General features: G+C 41.1%; 1 protein-coding gene across 2 annotated transcripts in view; it reads left to right on the plus strand.

Moving 5' to 3' along the window:
- The window catches only part of MICU1 (mitochondrial calcium uptake 1), a 109,533-nt gene that overhangs the window by 45,533 nt on the left and 48,274 nt on the right, over nt 1-15,726 (plus strand). Inside the window, exons 7-9 of one of the 2 annotated variants that reach the window (XM_059821115.1) lie at nt 4,142-4,153; nt 11,047-11,052; nt 11,996-12,110. In XM_059821115.1, the coding sequence (XP_059677098.1) occupies nt 4,142-4,153; nt 11,047-11,052; nt 11,996-12,110 (133 nt within the window). The remainder of the gene's footprint in view (nt 1-4,141; nt 4,154-11,046; nt 11,053-11,995; nt 12,111-15,726) is intronic. The other variant, XM_059821114.1, reaches the window with a different exon arrangement.

Raw genomic sequence — 15,726 nt, forward strand, 5'->3', positions numbered from 1 at the left:
CCCGAGGGATGAAACCCTTTATCTCTTCCTCCTTGCCTGTTTCCAACTGCGTATTCCTCTTGGGTTATCAAAGCATCCTATACCTGGAGACAACTTTCTAGTGCTTTCCCTTTCTGGGAAAGAAAGCTCATCAGCTGGCAGAGCTGATGAGCTCAAGCAGAAGGGTAAGAGGTCCATCGTTCCCCTAAGCGTCCTTACGAATGTCACGCAGAGGTAATGGGGCTTCTGGTACAGGCGTGCACTCAAAAAGTCATAGGCTTGTTCACTGGAGATTTCCTCTTTGTTTTTAAGGTGAAAAGGAGTATGTGAGCAGTCAGACACAAGCAAGCTGTGGTAGTGACAAGTACTGGCAGTCTGCAGGCTAGATACTGGCTGGAGAGTAGAAAAGAGAGTTAATTTTAGTTCCAAGCAAAGATGTATACCCAGGGTTTCGTGCAAGTAATAATTTAGAAAGAGATTAGGTTAAAAAGAATAGAACCAGCTGTGCAGTCAGTTGCATTTTAATTACATATTACAGGACAAAGTTTAAAGTATTGGTGTGAATTTTGAGCACGTGTTTTTGAGATGTAAATACTGTGGCATCAGTAAGCAGATGTATGAGCTGCTCTTCTCACAGAACCAATGTTATTTACATAAAACTACCATCAAAACAACTAATTGGCTGTCGTGCAGTGATTGGGACAGGTCTTGCCAAAGGATTTTGTGGAGTGATGTGTTTCTGTATTGTAATTGTCGGGTTTCTGAAGCATCTTGCTGTGCATGGGATTGAATGTTACGGTGAGAATCTAATACCTGCTTTTTTCCTCTTCCTGCTCCTCCTTCTTACTAGTGATAATTTATAGAGGTGATGGAGAGGGAGATAAATGTTACTGCCTTATTAATGGGAACAATGCTCCTGTAATTTGAGCCTAAATGCTTTTTCTTCACTCATTGCGAGACCAAAAACCCTGGAGACATTCATCAAGCAAAAACCCTTGGTCAGATCTGTTTGCCAACACAAACTCCTACTTTTCTTTGACCTGCTGCTGGGCTGAGTGTGTAGGGAGGCAGTTCTGTCCCTGGCTTTATTTTTGTCGGAGTGTGGTGGTTTCTCCCCCAGGGAAGCAAGCTCTGGCAAGTAGAGGAAAAGAGGCATTGATTACTATTCATTCAGAGTAGAAAAAAATATTAATCAGTCTGCAACCATTTCAAAGCATTCATACTGAGTCTCAACAAAAGGCTGATGTGAGAATAGACATCATCTAATGTGTAGCTCAGAGTGCTGTGGCGTGAAAGTGTCCAGACCACAACTGTTCATCTGCTCAGTTTCCACTGTGTCTCTTTCCTCCTCTTGCATTTTGGCGGTGGGAAAGCAAATGCTTTTTTTAACCCATCTGTAGGAGAAATAGCTCATGTTGTCCTTTCTCTTGTCCTACCATCTTGATAAGCATGCCTCTGGTTAGGAGGAGTGAAGTCCTATTTAATTTAAGATGTGCTGTTCCCCTGCTGTATAATGTTTGTTAGGGCTTAAGAAAGGGCGCTTTAGAGTGACGTGGAGATGTTCTTTGCACATCTTATTTTCAAACTGAGGCGTTGTGCTGTTTCATCACTCACTGCTTGCATCTTGCTTAGCAAGATGATAGTGATGCATAAGCTCTCACTAAGTAGAAGTATATATCTTAGCACCTGTAATGTGGCATAAGCTTCATTAATGTTACATAAGTTGTAATACAGATTTGGTTTAAAATTTTCTTTTTTCATGCCCTCTCTGTTTACTTGATGGGTTTTTTTGGCTTGTGCATTAATGATTGACAAGCTTAATCTCTCAAAAAAAGAACCGATGCTATTAGTGGTGTTCCTCTAAAGCATGAGCTGCATATCCACCCTGTTCAGAGCAAAATCACGCCCTGTCACCTGGGTCCTTCGGTGTGGCCCCCGTCCTGGTGAGCCAGCGCCGGGGAGCTCCCGGGCATCCCGCAGCTGAGCTTTCCGCAATGCAGCCTGGTGAAAAGGCGTGAGCAGAGGCAGAAAATGGATGTGGTGGCTGCACAGCATAGATCTGTCTTTGTGCAGTCAGGTGCTCACTCCGAAGGTAAGATGTAGTGCTTTTAAGAAACCTCTAACCTATTTAGGAGAAAAAACCCACCCTAGATGGCTTATTAGTTTAATACAGAATACACTTGACTTACTCTTTTTGTTCTCCTGTGGGGAAAATTTTTCTACTGCTTAATACGAACAAAAGCCTTCGAGCTACCAGCAACAGCTTACCCTCCTCCTACCATTGCTGCAGTAAGTAATTACAGAGGCTTTCAGCACCTTCTAATTAAATTTATGAATTAAGTATTTCCTGCCAGCATTTGTATTTACATCTCTAGATGTTTGGGGATGCTGTAGAGTAATGCAGAGCAATAGCAAAATGAAGGAAAAGGAAAATATTTCAGATGGTTTCTGTAAGGGCCAGTTAAAACATCTGAAATTTGCTTCCACTGTATAATGCAGGCTTGTTTCATGGACCAGTACAATGATTACCTTAAACTACACTGCCAAGGCCCTGTAACTGGAGATGTGTGTCCATTAAAGAAAAGTTGCTGGGAGCCAGCTCAGGAGGAAGATTTCTTGCCAGATGATTTAAAGAGCATCTCAGGAGCAGAGGAACCTAAAAAAATAGCCTTGGGAAGGATCCCCATGAAAAGGACTGGAGGTAGATGAGCCATCCTTTTCTGGTGGATTGAAGGATCTTGCTGCCAGGTTTGAAAGAGGTGGAAAAAGAGCCTTTATTTATTAGCCTGAATTTCTGGGGTCCTTTGCTTTGTGTATGAGCTAAGGCTGGAGTGTGAGACTTGCACCAGAGTGGTGTGAGCTGCTGTAGACCCAAGTTTGCAGCAAGTGAGACAAGATCAAACTCCTGCTGACATTCAGGAGCCAAACATTGGATCAGAGCTCTAAGCTCCTGTGACATTTAAGTGCCTCTGAAACCTTCATTTAAAGGATGCAAGTCTAAATGATACCTTAACAAAAGCAAGCTATTGCAATTCAGTTAATAGTGGTGTAAAGTGCATGTGCAGTTGATTTAATGAGCCCATTAACCGAGAAGGATACTCAGTACCTTCTCTAGCTTACATGCAAAGAAAGCAGGTGAGGAGTCCTCTAAATCCAACTGTATGAGGTCTTGCCAATGTCTGTTGTAAGAGTGTTTGAAATAGATGGGTCTCCAGTGTCAGCAGTTTGAGCTGTTGAGTCTAGGTTATGGCCTGCTTGGAGATGCCTTGAAGCATTCAGCTATTCCAGTCCATAATCTATGTAAAACATCGCTGTCCAATTTCAGATTTCCTGCTTTTAAATTCCTTCACCTTCTGATCTCAGTGCAGGTAGTATTTACACAATAACCAGGAGGCATCTTCTTCCATAGGTGATAACCTTATGCTTATCTATATGAAAGTTCCTTTGCTGTCCCCAAAAGCGTCATAACAAACTGGTGGGAGATAATTCTTGCCTGAGACCCTTTGTAGAAACAAGCAGAGAAGCAGTTTATTGCAGATAATCAGCAAATCTGAGCTGACACCATTTTTCTCTTCTTGGCTTTCTCTGCTGACACCACTGTCCATGTTTGTGAGTTTGCTAGCTTTCTCCTCCCAGCCAAACCTGGTCCTCCCGTCTGCTTTGGTTAGCAGTTTTGAGTTACTTTTGTGTTCCTCTCTGCTTTTCCCTGTTCGCTAGGACCTGTGTGGACATGACCTGCAAATTCTTCTCTTGGCTTGTTTTTTAGAAAAACAAATTTCATCAAAGAAAATACTTAATTGCTTCTACTACAGGTACACAAACATCCCTGTGGATGCCTGGGCTGCTTTACGTCCACATACAGAACAGGCTTCATCCTTTCCTACCTCCTCTGCCAAACATTCGTGGTGTATTTCAGTTTTGACAGAGCTCTACTTGCTGTTATCTTTCTGTACTGCTAATTCTATTGCTCGTTTTCACAGGGCTCGTTTAGCAGATACCACTAAAATGCTCTATTCTGGTTTCTAGGTACCCAGCCGCTGTTTCTTCCAGCTACTAATATCTCTGATACTTGTGTCTTTATTCTAATTATGGTTTGGTTTTTTGGTGTAACCAAGCATTCCCTCATTTTCTTCCCTTTTCTAACCCTCTCCCCTTCCACCAGGATTTCTGGCAGGTACAAAGCAGACAGCATGTGCTTTGATTAGTTTGTGCTTCAGACCTCATAATATGCACTTTTCACATAAAAGGGACAGTGTACACTCACCCCTTCTCCCCGTTCCTTTAATAAATAATCCCGAATCCTTTCCTTCATCCTCAGCCTAAAGAATTTATTTCAGAGTACTTGAATTTGGCTTGTTAAGAGCACAGTCCTCAGGGTAGCCGTTAATACTTGGCTTTATTAACAGGAACATCTTTGAGCAAAGCTCAAACGTGTATCTCCCTGTCCTCTGATTTTCGCAGTGTCTTTTGAGGCTTCTGACTTATTTTTTCAGCTTGATGAGACTGCGATAGAGCTGGCTCTGTTGGAAAATGGCATTTTCTGCTCAAGGCCACAAAGTTAGTTCTGCTTTGTGAGAAAGGACAGGCATCTCTGGCCAAATGCTGCGGGGAAACATCAGGTATTTGAATGTATGTAAGTTTGGGGAAGGTTATTTTTGCAACCTTTCTTGAGGTTTTTCAAGTTACAGAACTATGGAGGGTGAAATATATTAAAGAATATTTTAGAAAGAAGATACTTAGATGCTATAGTTATAAGATGTTTTCTAGGAAAAGGAACTAGAAAGAGGAGCGAAGTTCATTCAGTGTTAGTAAGTGAAGAGGGGAAGGTACTCTAAGCACTTTCAGTTTGCCCTGTAGCTTTGTGACCTTAATGAAATCCATAGGGGAAGTTAACAACAAATAAGCAGCTTGGTGACAAAGTGCCCTTAGTAGGTGTGTGCAGTCTTTGAATCAGAAAGTGGTTTATGTGATCATTTTTGGCTTTAATTTCTTTGACAGTTTTTGTTGGTGTTAGGTTAATGTTTAATACTTAAGGGATAAAAAAGTGAGCTCTGAAAACTCTGCCCTTGGATAACATGGAGCTAATAGGGAGAAGAGGGGGGAGAGGGAAGGAGGATGGATTGAGCAGGATGGGAGGGAATGTTTTAGGAGATGCTTGACCTCGCTGACTACAGAAGGAGGGGGGTCTGGATGGGAGAAGCAGACGAAGAAGAAAGGAGGACTGAGAATGTGGAAGGGAATGGCAAGATTTTTAGCTGTATCTTAATTCGGTTCCTTAAACCATCTGCAATCGTGATGACAATCTCTAATTACATGATTACATGTGGTTTTTCCCCAAACCCCTTTCTCAGTTGGTGGGTGATTAGTACCGAGTGTATGGCCCCAACCTCATCATCTGAGCTAATGTTTAATACTTGCTTTCTATACAGAATTATTATTTTCCTCGTGTACTTTCACACTGGTATTTTTATCTGAGAAAACGAGTAGCATGCATTATCAACATAATGAGTTCATCTTGGTAATGCGGGCTGAGACGAGGGAAAGCAGTATCTCGATTTCCATCTGGAGACCTAAACAGCCATTTAAATTCAAAGGTGTCAAAAGTCAACTCATTTTAGAAGCATGGTTTGGGACATCAAGGACCTAATTTTAATCCTCCCCCATCAAATTTCCATGACGAATACCGCTGTGGTTCTACAGATTGTGATTTCGTTACCCTGCGGAGGACTGAGACAGCGCAGCGGAGGGGAGCAGAAGTGTAGACTGTCCCTTTTCCGAGGCATTTCCTATTTGCTTTACCAGCAGGGGTTTCTCCCTTGCATGAGTGGGTCTGCTGCCTGTGAAGGGTCTGGAAAGTCTGTGTCATTTTTTTTTCTTGGTCGTACAGAATGCTGGCCTTGCATTTCAGGTGCCGTTTGTTTTAAAGGTGATGAATATTTACAGCCTTGCTGGAAGGAGGGAATGCAGATTTCTCTTTCCAGTCTCAGGAGACCACCTGTAGTAATAATTGCTGACTAATTTTTGATTCTCTGTACGTGTCCAAATTCAAATTCAGAGAGAGAAAGAGTATGCAGAACAACTTTATCCATGTCCAGCTCTGTAGATTTGTCCCCCTGTGTGTATATACAAATAAAATAACCTCCAAATTGAAGGTTTTAAAAAACTCTTTATTAAAATAGACTCTTGAAAGGTCATAAGCTGCAGTATTTATCTGCCAACAGTAAATCTGAAGCATTTTCCTATGCTAACACTCACCCACCATGATTTGCCACGCAGAAGCTGTTTGCGTTTGCCTGTGTTAGTATGTAGACTTCATAGTAAATTATCTAGAGCCACTAGGAATGATACTGTGAACTTTTCCACTGCAAAAAGAGGTTTATGAGTTTCAGAAAGTCCTTGTGCTGTTTCCATCACAACCTTAAACACTTTTCTTATTTAATGATAAATAAAGTGATATAAAAAATCCCAGGCGGTGCATCTAAAATTACTTATTTTGCATCCACATTATAAAGCTACCTTTAAAAACTGTAAATTCCTCAATTCTCCCCCAAGTCCTTTTTTCGTCCTTGTTTCATAGTGTGGCAGGACCTCTCCTACCTGTTTTTCCCTAAAGGGCTTTTGAACATCTGAGCTGAAAGGCTCAATTTTTAAATCTGATTCTGAAAGCCTTTTTATTTTTTTATTTCAGTTTTCTTATTGTAGGTAGTGAGGTGCCAACATGAGTTGTCATGAAATCTCTATAAATACATGGCTTTGGTTCTTTAAAGTTTATATCTTCAAAAAAAGAGCAAAAATTGAAAATCTCCTTCATTTCAGAGCCTCCAGTTCAGTATTTTGATGCAGACAGAGTTCAAAGCATTAATATTTTTAGATCGCAGAGCAGGCTGCATTGCCTGCAGTTTTCACAGGCATTTCTTAAGGGTTTTCCCTTATCTATCTTGTGTGATAGACTAATACGGAGCATCTCCTGCAAACGCATTAGTCAGTGAGTCTCTCGGTATATATTTCCCAGGATTTAACAGTTCTGCTTGGGAAGGAGCTATAGTAGTCGGTGCCAGCACGATGCTGTTGTGTAGGCTCTGCTGGACCAGACAAACAGGAGCCACGTCTCTACACACTGAAATGTTGTGTAGGGCAAATAAGATGGCAGATACTGGCTAATATTTTTGAAGACGTCCAACAATATGTGTGGTAGGTGCTAAAGAGTGTTTAAAATGCATTAATTAAATTGACTGTCCAATAAATTTTATGAAAATATTTGTTTTCCCATCCTTAGAAGGATTCCTAATAGTTTTTTATGTATAGGAGTGCTGTCTACTGATTTAAGCCCAAGGTATCAAGCCATGTGCGAGCAGGACTAATAGTGCTTCATGTCTATGTGTACTGCTTAATGTTATGTGCACAAGTACTAATGTGGGGTGTTTTTTCTCTTCTTAGAGAGCTTTCATGTGTAAAGAGACACGTATCCCAAAACTGCAATAATTTGGAGGGTCATCTTTACTTATAAAGCCAGAAAACTCGGAAACAAGGAAAGAAACTGTCTATATTAGGCAAACTTGTAACACAGATTTCTTGGAAACTCCTACCATGGAAAAGAGAGTATTTCTTTTTAAGGCTGAACATACAGAATTTTAACGTCTTTTCCTATATGTTTACAGCGAACCATAAAAGCAGTACATTAACAGATATCTTTTAAATGGTTTGCATAATTGAAGGTGGTCAGTTGGGACTGAAAGAGAATTACTTTGCAGCAAGGTGACTTCACTGAAACATTCACGGTTTTGTATTTGCTTACACAATATTGGTAACCTTAAAGTATTTCTTTTAAAAAGGAACAAACTGAGTACGATGACATTTGTCAATAAAAGATGGTTATGGTTCATCTAAAATTCCTTACTAATTTACAAAATTACTTTCTGGTTCTGGAGAAATACTCATTATCTTGCATGCCCTTTGATACTTATTGTTGTCATTTTGGAAGGCGTAAGTCACTGTCGAGTGGTCACATAACGCTGATAAATTCCTGAAGCTTTGGTGTATATAAGTACAAGGTGATGTTGAAACATGAAGAAGTTATGTGAATAAATGTGCCGAAAGTGTGTTTTCTCCTCCAGATTGAAACGCAAACTGTCAACTCTTAGGCGACTTACCAAGAATGTGTTCTTCCCAAAGTGGCAAATTAGATGCTGTTCACTATGTAGTCTCTGAAGCGCAAAATGAAGTGGAACTGCAAGGATTTAGCTGATAAGGCTTTTCTAAATGTGCGTTAGGAACGCAGAGCAAACGCCAGCACTGTACCTTGCGTCCATCTCTGCCTTTGCAGAGAAGACATCCCTTAATTTTTAAAAATAGATCTTTTTTTTTCAGATTTGCATAATTAAGTATTAACACGTTTCACTCTTCACTCAGCCCTGGGAAACCAATTTTTAAATCCAAAATGAAGGTAATATTTGGTGAAGAATGGAAGGAATCAGTGGGTTTCTCTCCCCCAGAATCCTTTCTGCCTGGGAGCTGTACCATGTACTTGGCTCGAGGGAGACTCCAGTGGTAGAACAGTTTTGGCATAGAATATGTGAACTTCATGCTATATCTTTGGGTGCTTTACTTGCTTGGAGCCAGTCCGTAACCGAAGTCTGGGGAGTTGCCTGCGTATGGCATGCAACTCGGTTTGCTCCAGCACACGGATCTGCAGAGCGGGGAGGTTGGTCGCTGTTATTGATGTGTTCGACCCATGTTCTTGTGCTGTTTGTTGGGCTTGGAGCCTGAGCTGGAAAGGGCAAACCAAGCTTTGTATGTTGAAAAGCAATTACACTATTTTTTTCACCCGTTGTCGATGTCTGGTATTGTAAGATAATCTGCCTGAATGCCTGTAAAGTTTTATTCCACTGAGACTGGACTGGTGGCTTTTCACTGAACTTCTACAGCCATGCTTGTGCTGAGAGCAATGGTACATTTGGATTCCTTTTTCTTTTTACATGTTAATTTGCTTGTTTGTATGCTTGTTTAATATGAACCTACTGCTTGATTAAAAAAATACATCATACTTGTAAACTGTTTCCCGTGGCTTGCTCGCTCGTGAATGCTCAGTTTTGAATGGTTTTGGGGCGTGCTGAATGATCTTAATCAACTACTCTGGTTTTGGGAATGGATTTAACATAGAAAAATCCTTAAATGGAAGACATTTGTCTGTTTTAACTGAGCGCTTTGAGAATTAGCTTGCGTTCAGATACAAAAGGGTGTGAAATGTGAAAGTTGTCCCGGAATTGTGTGTATAACTAATTTGTGAAGATGACCTGTCTCTAAAAGAGAATGGTGTCTTGGAAAGGGTTTTTTTCCCTACATTTTCTGATTCCGTGCATTACCTTTCTGGCTAGAAGGGATGGTATAGTATGCTAGAAGGAAAGTAGGATGTGGAAATGAAACTTGAGGTCTATAGACAGTGGTTTTAGGTGTTAGTGAGGACTGATTTTGGGTTTCTCCACCATGAACTTTGAGGGATCGCAACAGTCCATGTTGTGCTTGGTGAAGAAGGTCGATTGATTTATTTTTTTTTATTTCATTCTTTTTTCATGGGGTTTATAATATAATTCTGTAGAATACAATGTTTAATGGTGGGGAACAACCCCCGAGAAGGATGCTTTCAGCCTTCCCTGTAGTGGGGTGAGCTTCCCATGTACTTTGTGGAAAGCAATCGAACACGCAGCTTCTCAGTGAGCCAGCAGACAATAAACGGGCAAGTTGTGAATTTTTTTAAACTTTGGTCCTCCTACTGCCGAGAGCCTGAAAATCTTATTGATTGGGTCAGTTCTTCTTGTAGCAACTTAGCTGCATGTTTTTTCTCCTATTAAGATCAGTGGGAGAAAAATTCCGTTTCTTGTTAGCTGCAGGCAGGTTGGGCAGCGTAGTCACAGCCTATGTTCTCCTTCCCCATGTTTCTGACAAGCAGATGCTTCTTTAAAATAAATAAATAAACATTTTTACTTTGTTCGCTCAAAATAAGATGCAAAAGAGTAAATGCTTGTCCCTCCCATCTGTCTAAATCTTTATATTTCAGAGAGCAATTAATTTAATAATTTTTTTACTGTTAGTCTACGGATGTGGTTTTCAGCTTATGAGGAATATTTTGAGCTGTTTGATGCCGACTGTGAATTTTAAGCGCAGAAAAGAAACCCATAAAAATTAATAAACTGACCTCTGGAACTCTTTCATGGGATCCTTCGAGCGGGTGAAGTAGGCTGCTAATAGCTGGTTGATGATAACCGCTGCTAAAGACAGGCAATTGGAGGAAGGGACAGTAAATCACACGAGCAGGTGAGATGCTGCTGGCAACACGGCTGGCAGCAATCACACAAAAATCCTGCCTTCGGTTTAAAGGAAAACCAGACATTGTTTATTTGTCCTTAACATGAGTGTAATTTTGCTTCGGATCCATCTCAATGGGAAGGGAAGCAAAAGCTTTTTTTTTCTAGTAAATGATACTTCAACCTGTTGTCCCGTAAGCATAAATAGCAGTTATCTTGCATGAAATGAATGCCATTAGCATGTTGTCTGCTGGTAGTGATTCACCTCTTATTCAATTCCTGACCCTCTCCAGATGATAAAGGATGGGCTACTGGGAAGAGTTTTATTTGATCAGTCGAGCTTAACTTCTTTTCCTGAGAATTGTCTTTTTTTGGTGATCTATATGATTATTTTTGTCTCTTTTCTTGTGGTTTCCGAGCCAGATACGGGTTAAATTTTCATCTAAATTATTAGCTGAGCTCATCCCCACTCTGCAGTCACATACAATGGTGAGTTCTCTCAAAAAAACCCAACCCTGAGGTGGATGAGAGACATCAGCTGCAGACAGTGGGTCTGACCCGGAGAGGCTACGTGCTAACTCTTGCTGGGATGTCTACTCAGGCTTCTTAGCGGCGCCCAGTCGAAGCAACAACCTGGTTGCTTCAAAACTTTCTTGCTCTTCGCGAGTCTAACCGTTCAACTTGATGTTATGTTTTGCCTGCTTATTTTATTGTTGGTTAACCAGTTTTCTTTCCTTTATCTTGTATATGATGGGATCTCCGCTAGACAGAGGTAATGGTGGGGGACAGTTGTGTAGCTGGACCCTCGTGTGGTGGTGTTTGTTGGTGGTTTTTCCCAAAAACCGTTCCTAAATTCAGCCTTGCTTTCACCATGCTTCTGTGCTTGCATGACCTGGTTTCTGTGGAATAACCTCATCCATGCCTACTCTCCTTTATATTAATTTCATTTTCTTTCGTGTGTGCGTGTGCCTTCTCCTGCTATGTTCTTAAAATGGGTCACCAGTGTGGATTTCCTAACAGTTTTATGGATCCTTTTCAGTCTTTGAAGGTTCTGCGGATCAAAGGGACTCGGATTTTTAGCTTAGTAAGGGACATGAGCTGATAAAACACGTGGTATTTTCTATTAAAACAAGATGTTGAAAAAGAACTGGAGCAAGAGAGAGTTGGAGATTAGTATCAGTCCCAGTTCTCCTAGTGAGCTTGCTAAACACGCTTCTGAATCGTGTGATTCTAATAACGATGTGTTTTTGGTAACTTTGATCATAGTTTATATTAATGTGAAATAGTTCTTTCTTGGCTACTGCTACAACAGAGTGTAACTAAAATGCTATTAATGAAATATAATAATTTCCTTCTTGAATCCTGTATTTAAAAAAATATGATTTTCATAACACTAATCTCTCAAAGGTTCAAATGATTTTAAGCAAAATGGACATAGTTTTATTTACCTGTATTTCAGCTAGGCTAAACCAACTAATTAATATTGTGCAATTCCTTATCCCCATTTGAGATGGGGAGGCACTGATCTTTGCAGAGCATTTCTGACAGATTTGAAGGCTGGAAAAGGTCCACTGTATATGAATGGATATAGTAGGGGGGTGTGTGTATGTGGAATGGCTTGTTGGTGATAAGGATACAAATAAAGCCTTCTGTTTCTCTATTTAATCGATTGCTTTATTTTCTCTTTTTGGGATGTGGGTCGGATGAATAAATAGAAACTATCCCAGGAGCGAGAGAAGTTTGCCGATGAAGACAGCATATTTTATGCGCTTGGAGAATGTGGACTCATTTCTTTTTCCGACTACATCTTCCTCACGACGGTCCTTTCCAGTAAGTACAGTGGGTTTTTTCTCTGCAATTACTGCTTTTCTAAGCTTTGAAGGTTTACAAGCAGTGAGTTTGCTGTTGTTGTCTACATACATTTCCCTGAAAGGAATTCTTGATTGCTTGAACCTCGAGCTAAGTGAATAATTGCTATTGCTTCATCTGGTTTAGACTCAGCTTTGAGTGGTTCAGGAAGATAAGCAGATTGATGACTTCTGAAGAGTCATTTCTCATTTTAAAATGTAGCAAATTTTTTTAATGAGTCATTTGACCTGCTGTTCAAAACTGTAAGTGCAGATGTGTTCTTGAGTTGTGTTCATGTGATATTCTTGTGTTTGGATGGATATTGCTTTCCAGCTTTTCACGGGTTACAAGACTGTTCAAACTCTCTTCTCCAGCTGTATTTTCCCTTGGCTAAGCTCAGGCTTGTGTGTGATGTAATCTAATGAGGAGAGAAGTGAAGCTGTTTACATTTCAACAAGTATCATTAGATACCTCTGTCTTTTCACCCTGCTGCACTGGACTTGCATTTGTGATATTTCTGTGATCTGCTAATCTGTTCCAGCAGAGTCTTCTGCGCTTGAAGTTCTGGCACTTAAAAGTTGACTTTGTTGGCAAGAAACAGTGAAACTGAAGCCTTTGGTAATGTCAAACGGCGTTTCTAGCCTTTCTTCATGGGGAAAGCGAAGTCAAAACCTCCTTTGCAGAGCTTCTCTAGCCCCTTGGAAGATGCTGCTTCACAAACAGGAAAGTCAACATAAATTGCAGTTATTTTTCAGCCCCATTGGAAAATGTGGGATAATGAGGAATATGCCACTGTCCAAATGAACTTGAGACATTTTATTTTCAGACTTTCAAAAAAAAAAGAGACAGAGAAAACTTGGCCATCTAATCTTGTAAGTATCTGTTTCATGATGACCTGATTAGAGGAATTAAAAAGCTGGACACTTCCCAGTTTACTATAGACCTCCATTGATACCTGCTCTGTGCTGTTCAGGGAGTCAGCTGGGTAATTCAGTGGTGCTTTGTAAGAGCAATGGGTGCTTTGTTTTCTTCCCTGTGTTCTTGCAGACAAATGAAAGAGGCAGCTCTTCATCTACTGAACACAGCATTTTGGAGGATCTATTACCGGGGAGAAGCAATGTTCAAGGTCTTGTTTGTTGTCAAATGGAGGTGATGGGGGAAGACGTGTATGTGACCTTCATGTCATGAAAACAAACACTGAGAGATAAAGCTGGTTCAATCCAGGGAATTTGTTTTATCATTTTAATCTGCTTTTTGTTTGACTGAGTCTCAGAACTGACTCTTAAGGCTTTTGCCATTCCTTTGTTATGTTAGTTTCGCCTGTGCCGAAATTATCTAAGGTATTTTCACTTGTGTAGCAAGGACTTTTTATCTGAGTCTCCAAAGATGACAATGAACTCTCAAACCTATAGTATCGCATTACTGAACGTGGTTTAGAAAACGCTTGAGCCCTTGGCTTTATGGCTGTGCCGGTGGTGAACAACCCCCTAAACAAGTACACAGGGCGCAAAATTAATTTCATGTGTTTCCACAGGCAATAGTAGGAGAAATTGTTCTTGCTTTGGTTTAGTAGCTTTGTGAGAATAAAAGAAAAGGGACCGCCTTGTGTTAGCGTAGCACCCAGCCTTGTTTTGGAGGGCTATGCAGGAGGGGATGGGCTTTCTTCCTCTTGTTTTTGGGCTTTTAAATGTGTTCGCAGTTACTGGGGAGTCAGACTAATGAGAGGAGACAGAATTGGGTGGTTTGTGCTTTAAGGGATCATGTGAGGGATGGGCAAGGAAGGAGGTTTCAAAAAAAGGGGGGTGGGGAAAACAAAGGTGGGAAAAAAGTGCTCTGGGACTTCTAGACTGACTTTTAGGTATTTTGGGAGTTTGCTGAATGGTTATTGAATATGTCTCTGGAGCTACTGTCAAACACTGTTTCCACAGAGTTTTGGTATCATTTTTAAAGCATTGGCTTTTATAAAAATAAAACTCCCAAACAAACCTTGCCCTGTGGCTAGATAGAAAATTGACTGTTATGCCAGGCTGGTTTACTCTCCTACTAGTGAACATCACCTTGCAGGAATCCGGTAGTTCCTGATTATTTTTTTCGCCCTGGGAAATAAATAAAATAGAATGAGGAAAGTACATCTTAAACCTGACAGTTCAATATCTGTTTTCTCACTGTGTTGTTTAAATAACCCAAACATTCAGAAGGTATCCAGACAAGAGCGAGCTGTAGATTACATCAAATACCTAAAGGCCACTAAATATTGAGAAAGGAAGGTGGCATTTTGAGCACTAAAGCATGGTAATCAGAACGGGAGTGTGAGATCTGGTCTGGGGGCAGGAGGGAGAGGCGCTCCACTGCTATGCTCAGAAGTGATGGGGAGAGATCAATCATGGTCTTGTCTGGCTTATTGAACTCAAAACTGATTAACAATAACCTCTGAAAACAAGAAACCCGACGGGCTTTGTGCTCCTCGGTAGGGTTGTGCCCAGCAAGTCTGCTGAGACTGCTCCTGCCCGTCTCTCTGGCCTTACCAAAAGCACCGCTGGGCTTTGAGAGTGCTTCCCGAAACTTTTCACTTAATTTGTCTTTGCAGCTTCATCTGAAGCTCACTTCAGTTGTATTCTCTGAAATGCAGACTGTGTGGCAGCTGCCGGGGAAGGAGAGGAGGAGAGAGGGCTGGAGGTTTCATCTGTATGTTGCTCGCGGAGAACTGTTTGCATATTGCACAGAAAATGAAGTCTGTCACCATATTTTATTTGCAAGCCATTTTTCACTCTAGCACTGTCTGTTCTCGTTGGTTGCTGTGTTTCTGTGAAAATGTATTTTTAAAGGAACTAATAAAATAGCATTTAACTGCTTCAGAAAGTCAGCCTTCTGTTAAAGGCAATGAGAGCTGAGTGGTCTTGAGGATACCCCATGGTTTCTGTCACTCCAGCTGCTCCCTGTGTTTTGGGGCAGAGGTAGAAAGATGAGCAAAATACAGGATAAGCAAAATGCTGATGGGATTTCCCCTGGGTCCTTCAAATGTCATAGGAAAGCAAAGACATCGCTTCCCTAACCAAAGAGCTTTTTGCTTTTGGACTTGCAGAACAGGTGGAGGAAAGCGAGAAAGAGCTTTTCCATCATCAGCGACTGCAGTTTCAGAGCAAATGTCGTCCGTTATCCAGGTGCGCTAACGCCTACTTGATTACCAGGCACTGAAGGGAGCTGGGCATTAAAAGAGTAAGTCTGTGTTGTTTCCATAATTGGACTGTCGCTGTGCCTGGATTTACTCCTCCTGGAAGGGAGGGTTAAATAGCGTTGGCTCAAACCAAAGTAATTATTCTCTTACCAGGGCTCTCGTAGCAGACCTGCAGCTCCTTCTTCCATCTCCTGCGGGCTCTTTATAGAGCATGGCGTGCCGGCCAGTACCCATAAGGGATGGCAGCAAGAGGCCTCTTGCCTAGGATAGATTCACATGGGTGTTTTTCTTTCTTTCCTGTGTGTAGGAAATAAATCCCAAATCATCTAGTTCTGGAAATTATTTTCTGGCCGAATATTGTGTGCTGTGCGGGTCCCTGCGATGGAGGTGGCACGGTGTGTTCTCCCGCACTGCTGCACACAG

The sequence above is a fragment of the Gavia stellata genome, chromosome 9 (genome assembly GCF_030936135.1).
Source record: "Gavia stellata isolate bGavSte3 chromosome 9, bGavSte3.hap2, whole genome shotgun sequence".
NCBI lineage: Eukaryota > Metazoa > Chordata > Aves > Gaviiformes > Gaviidae > Gavia > Gavia stellata.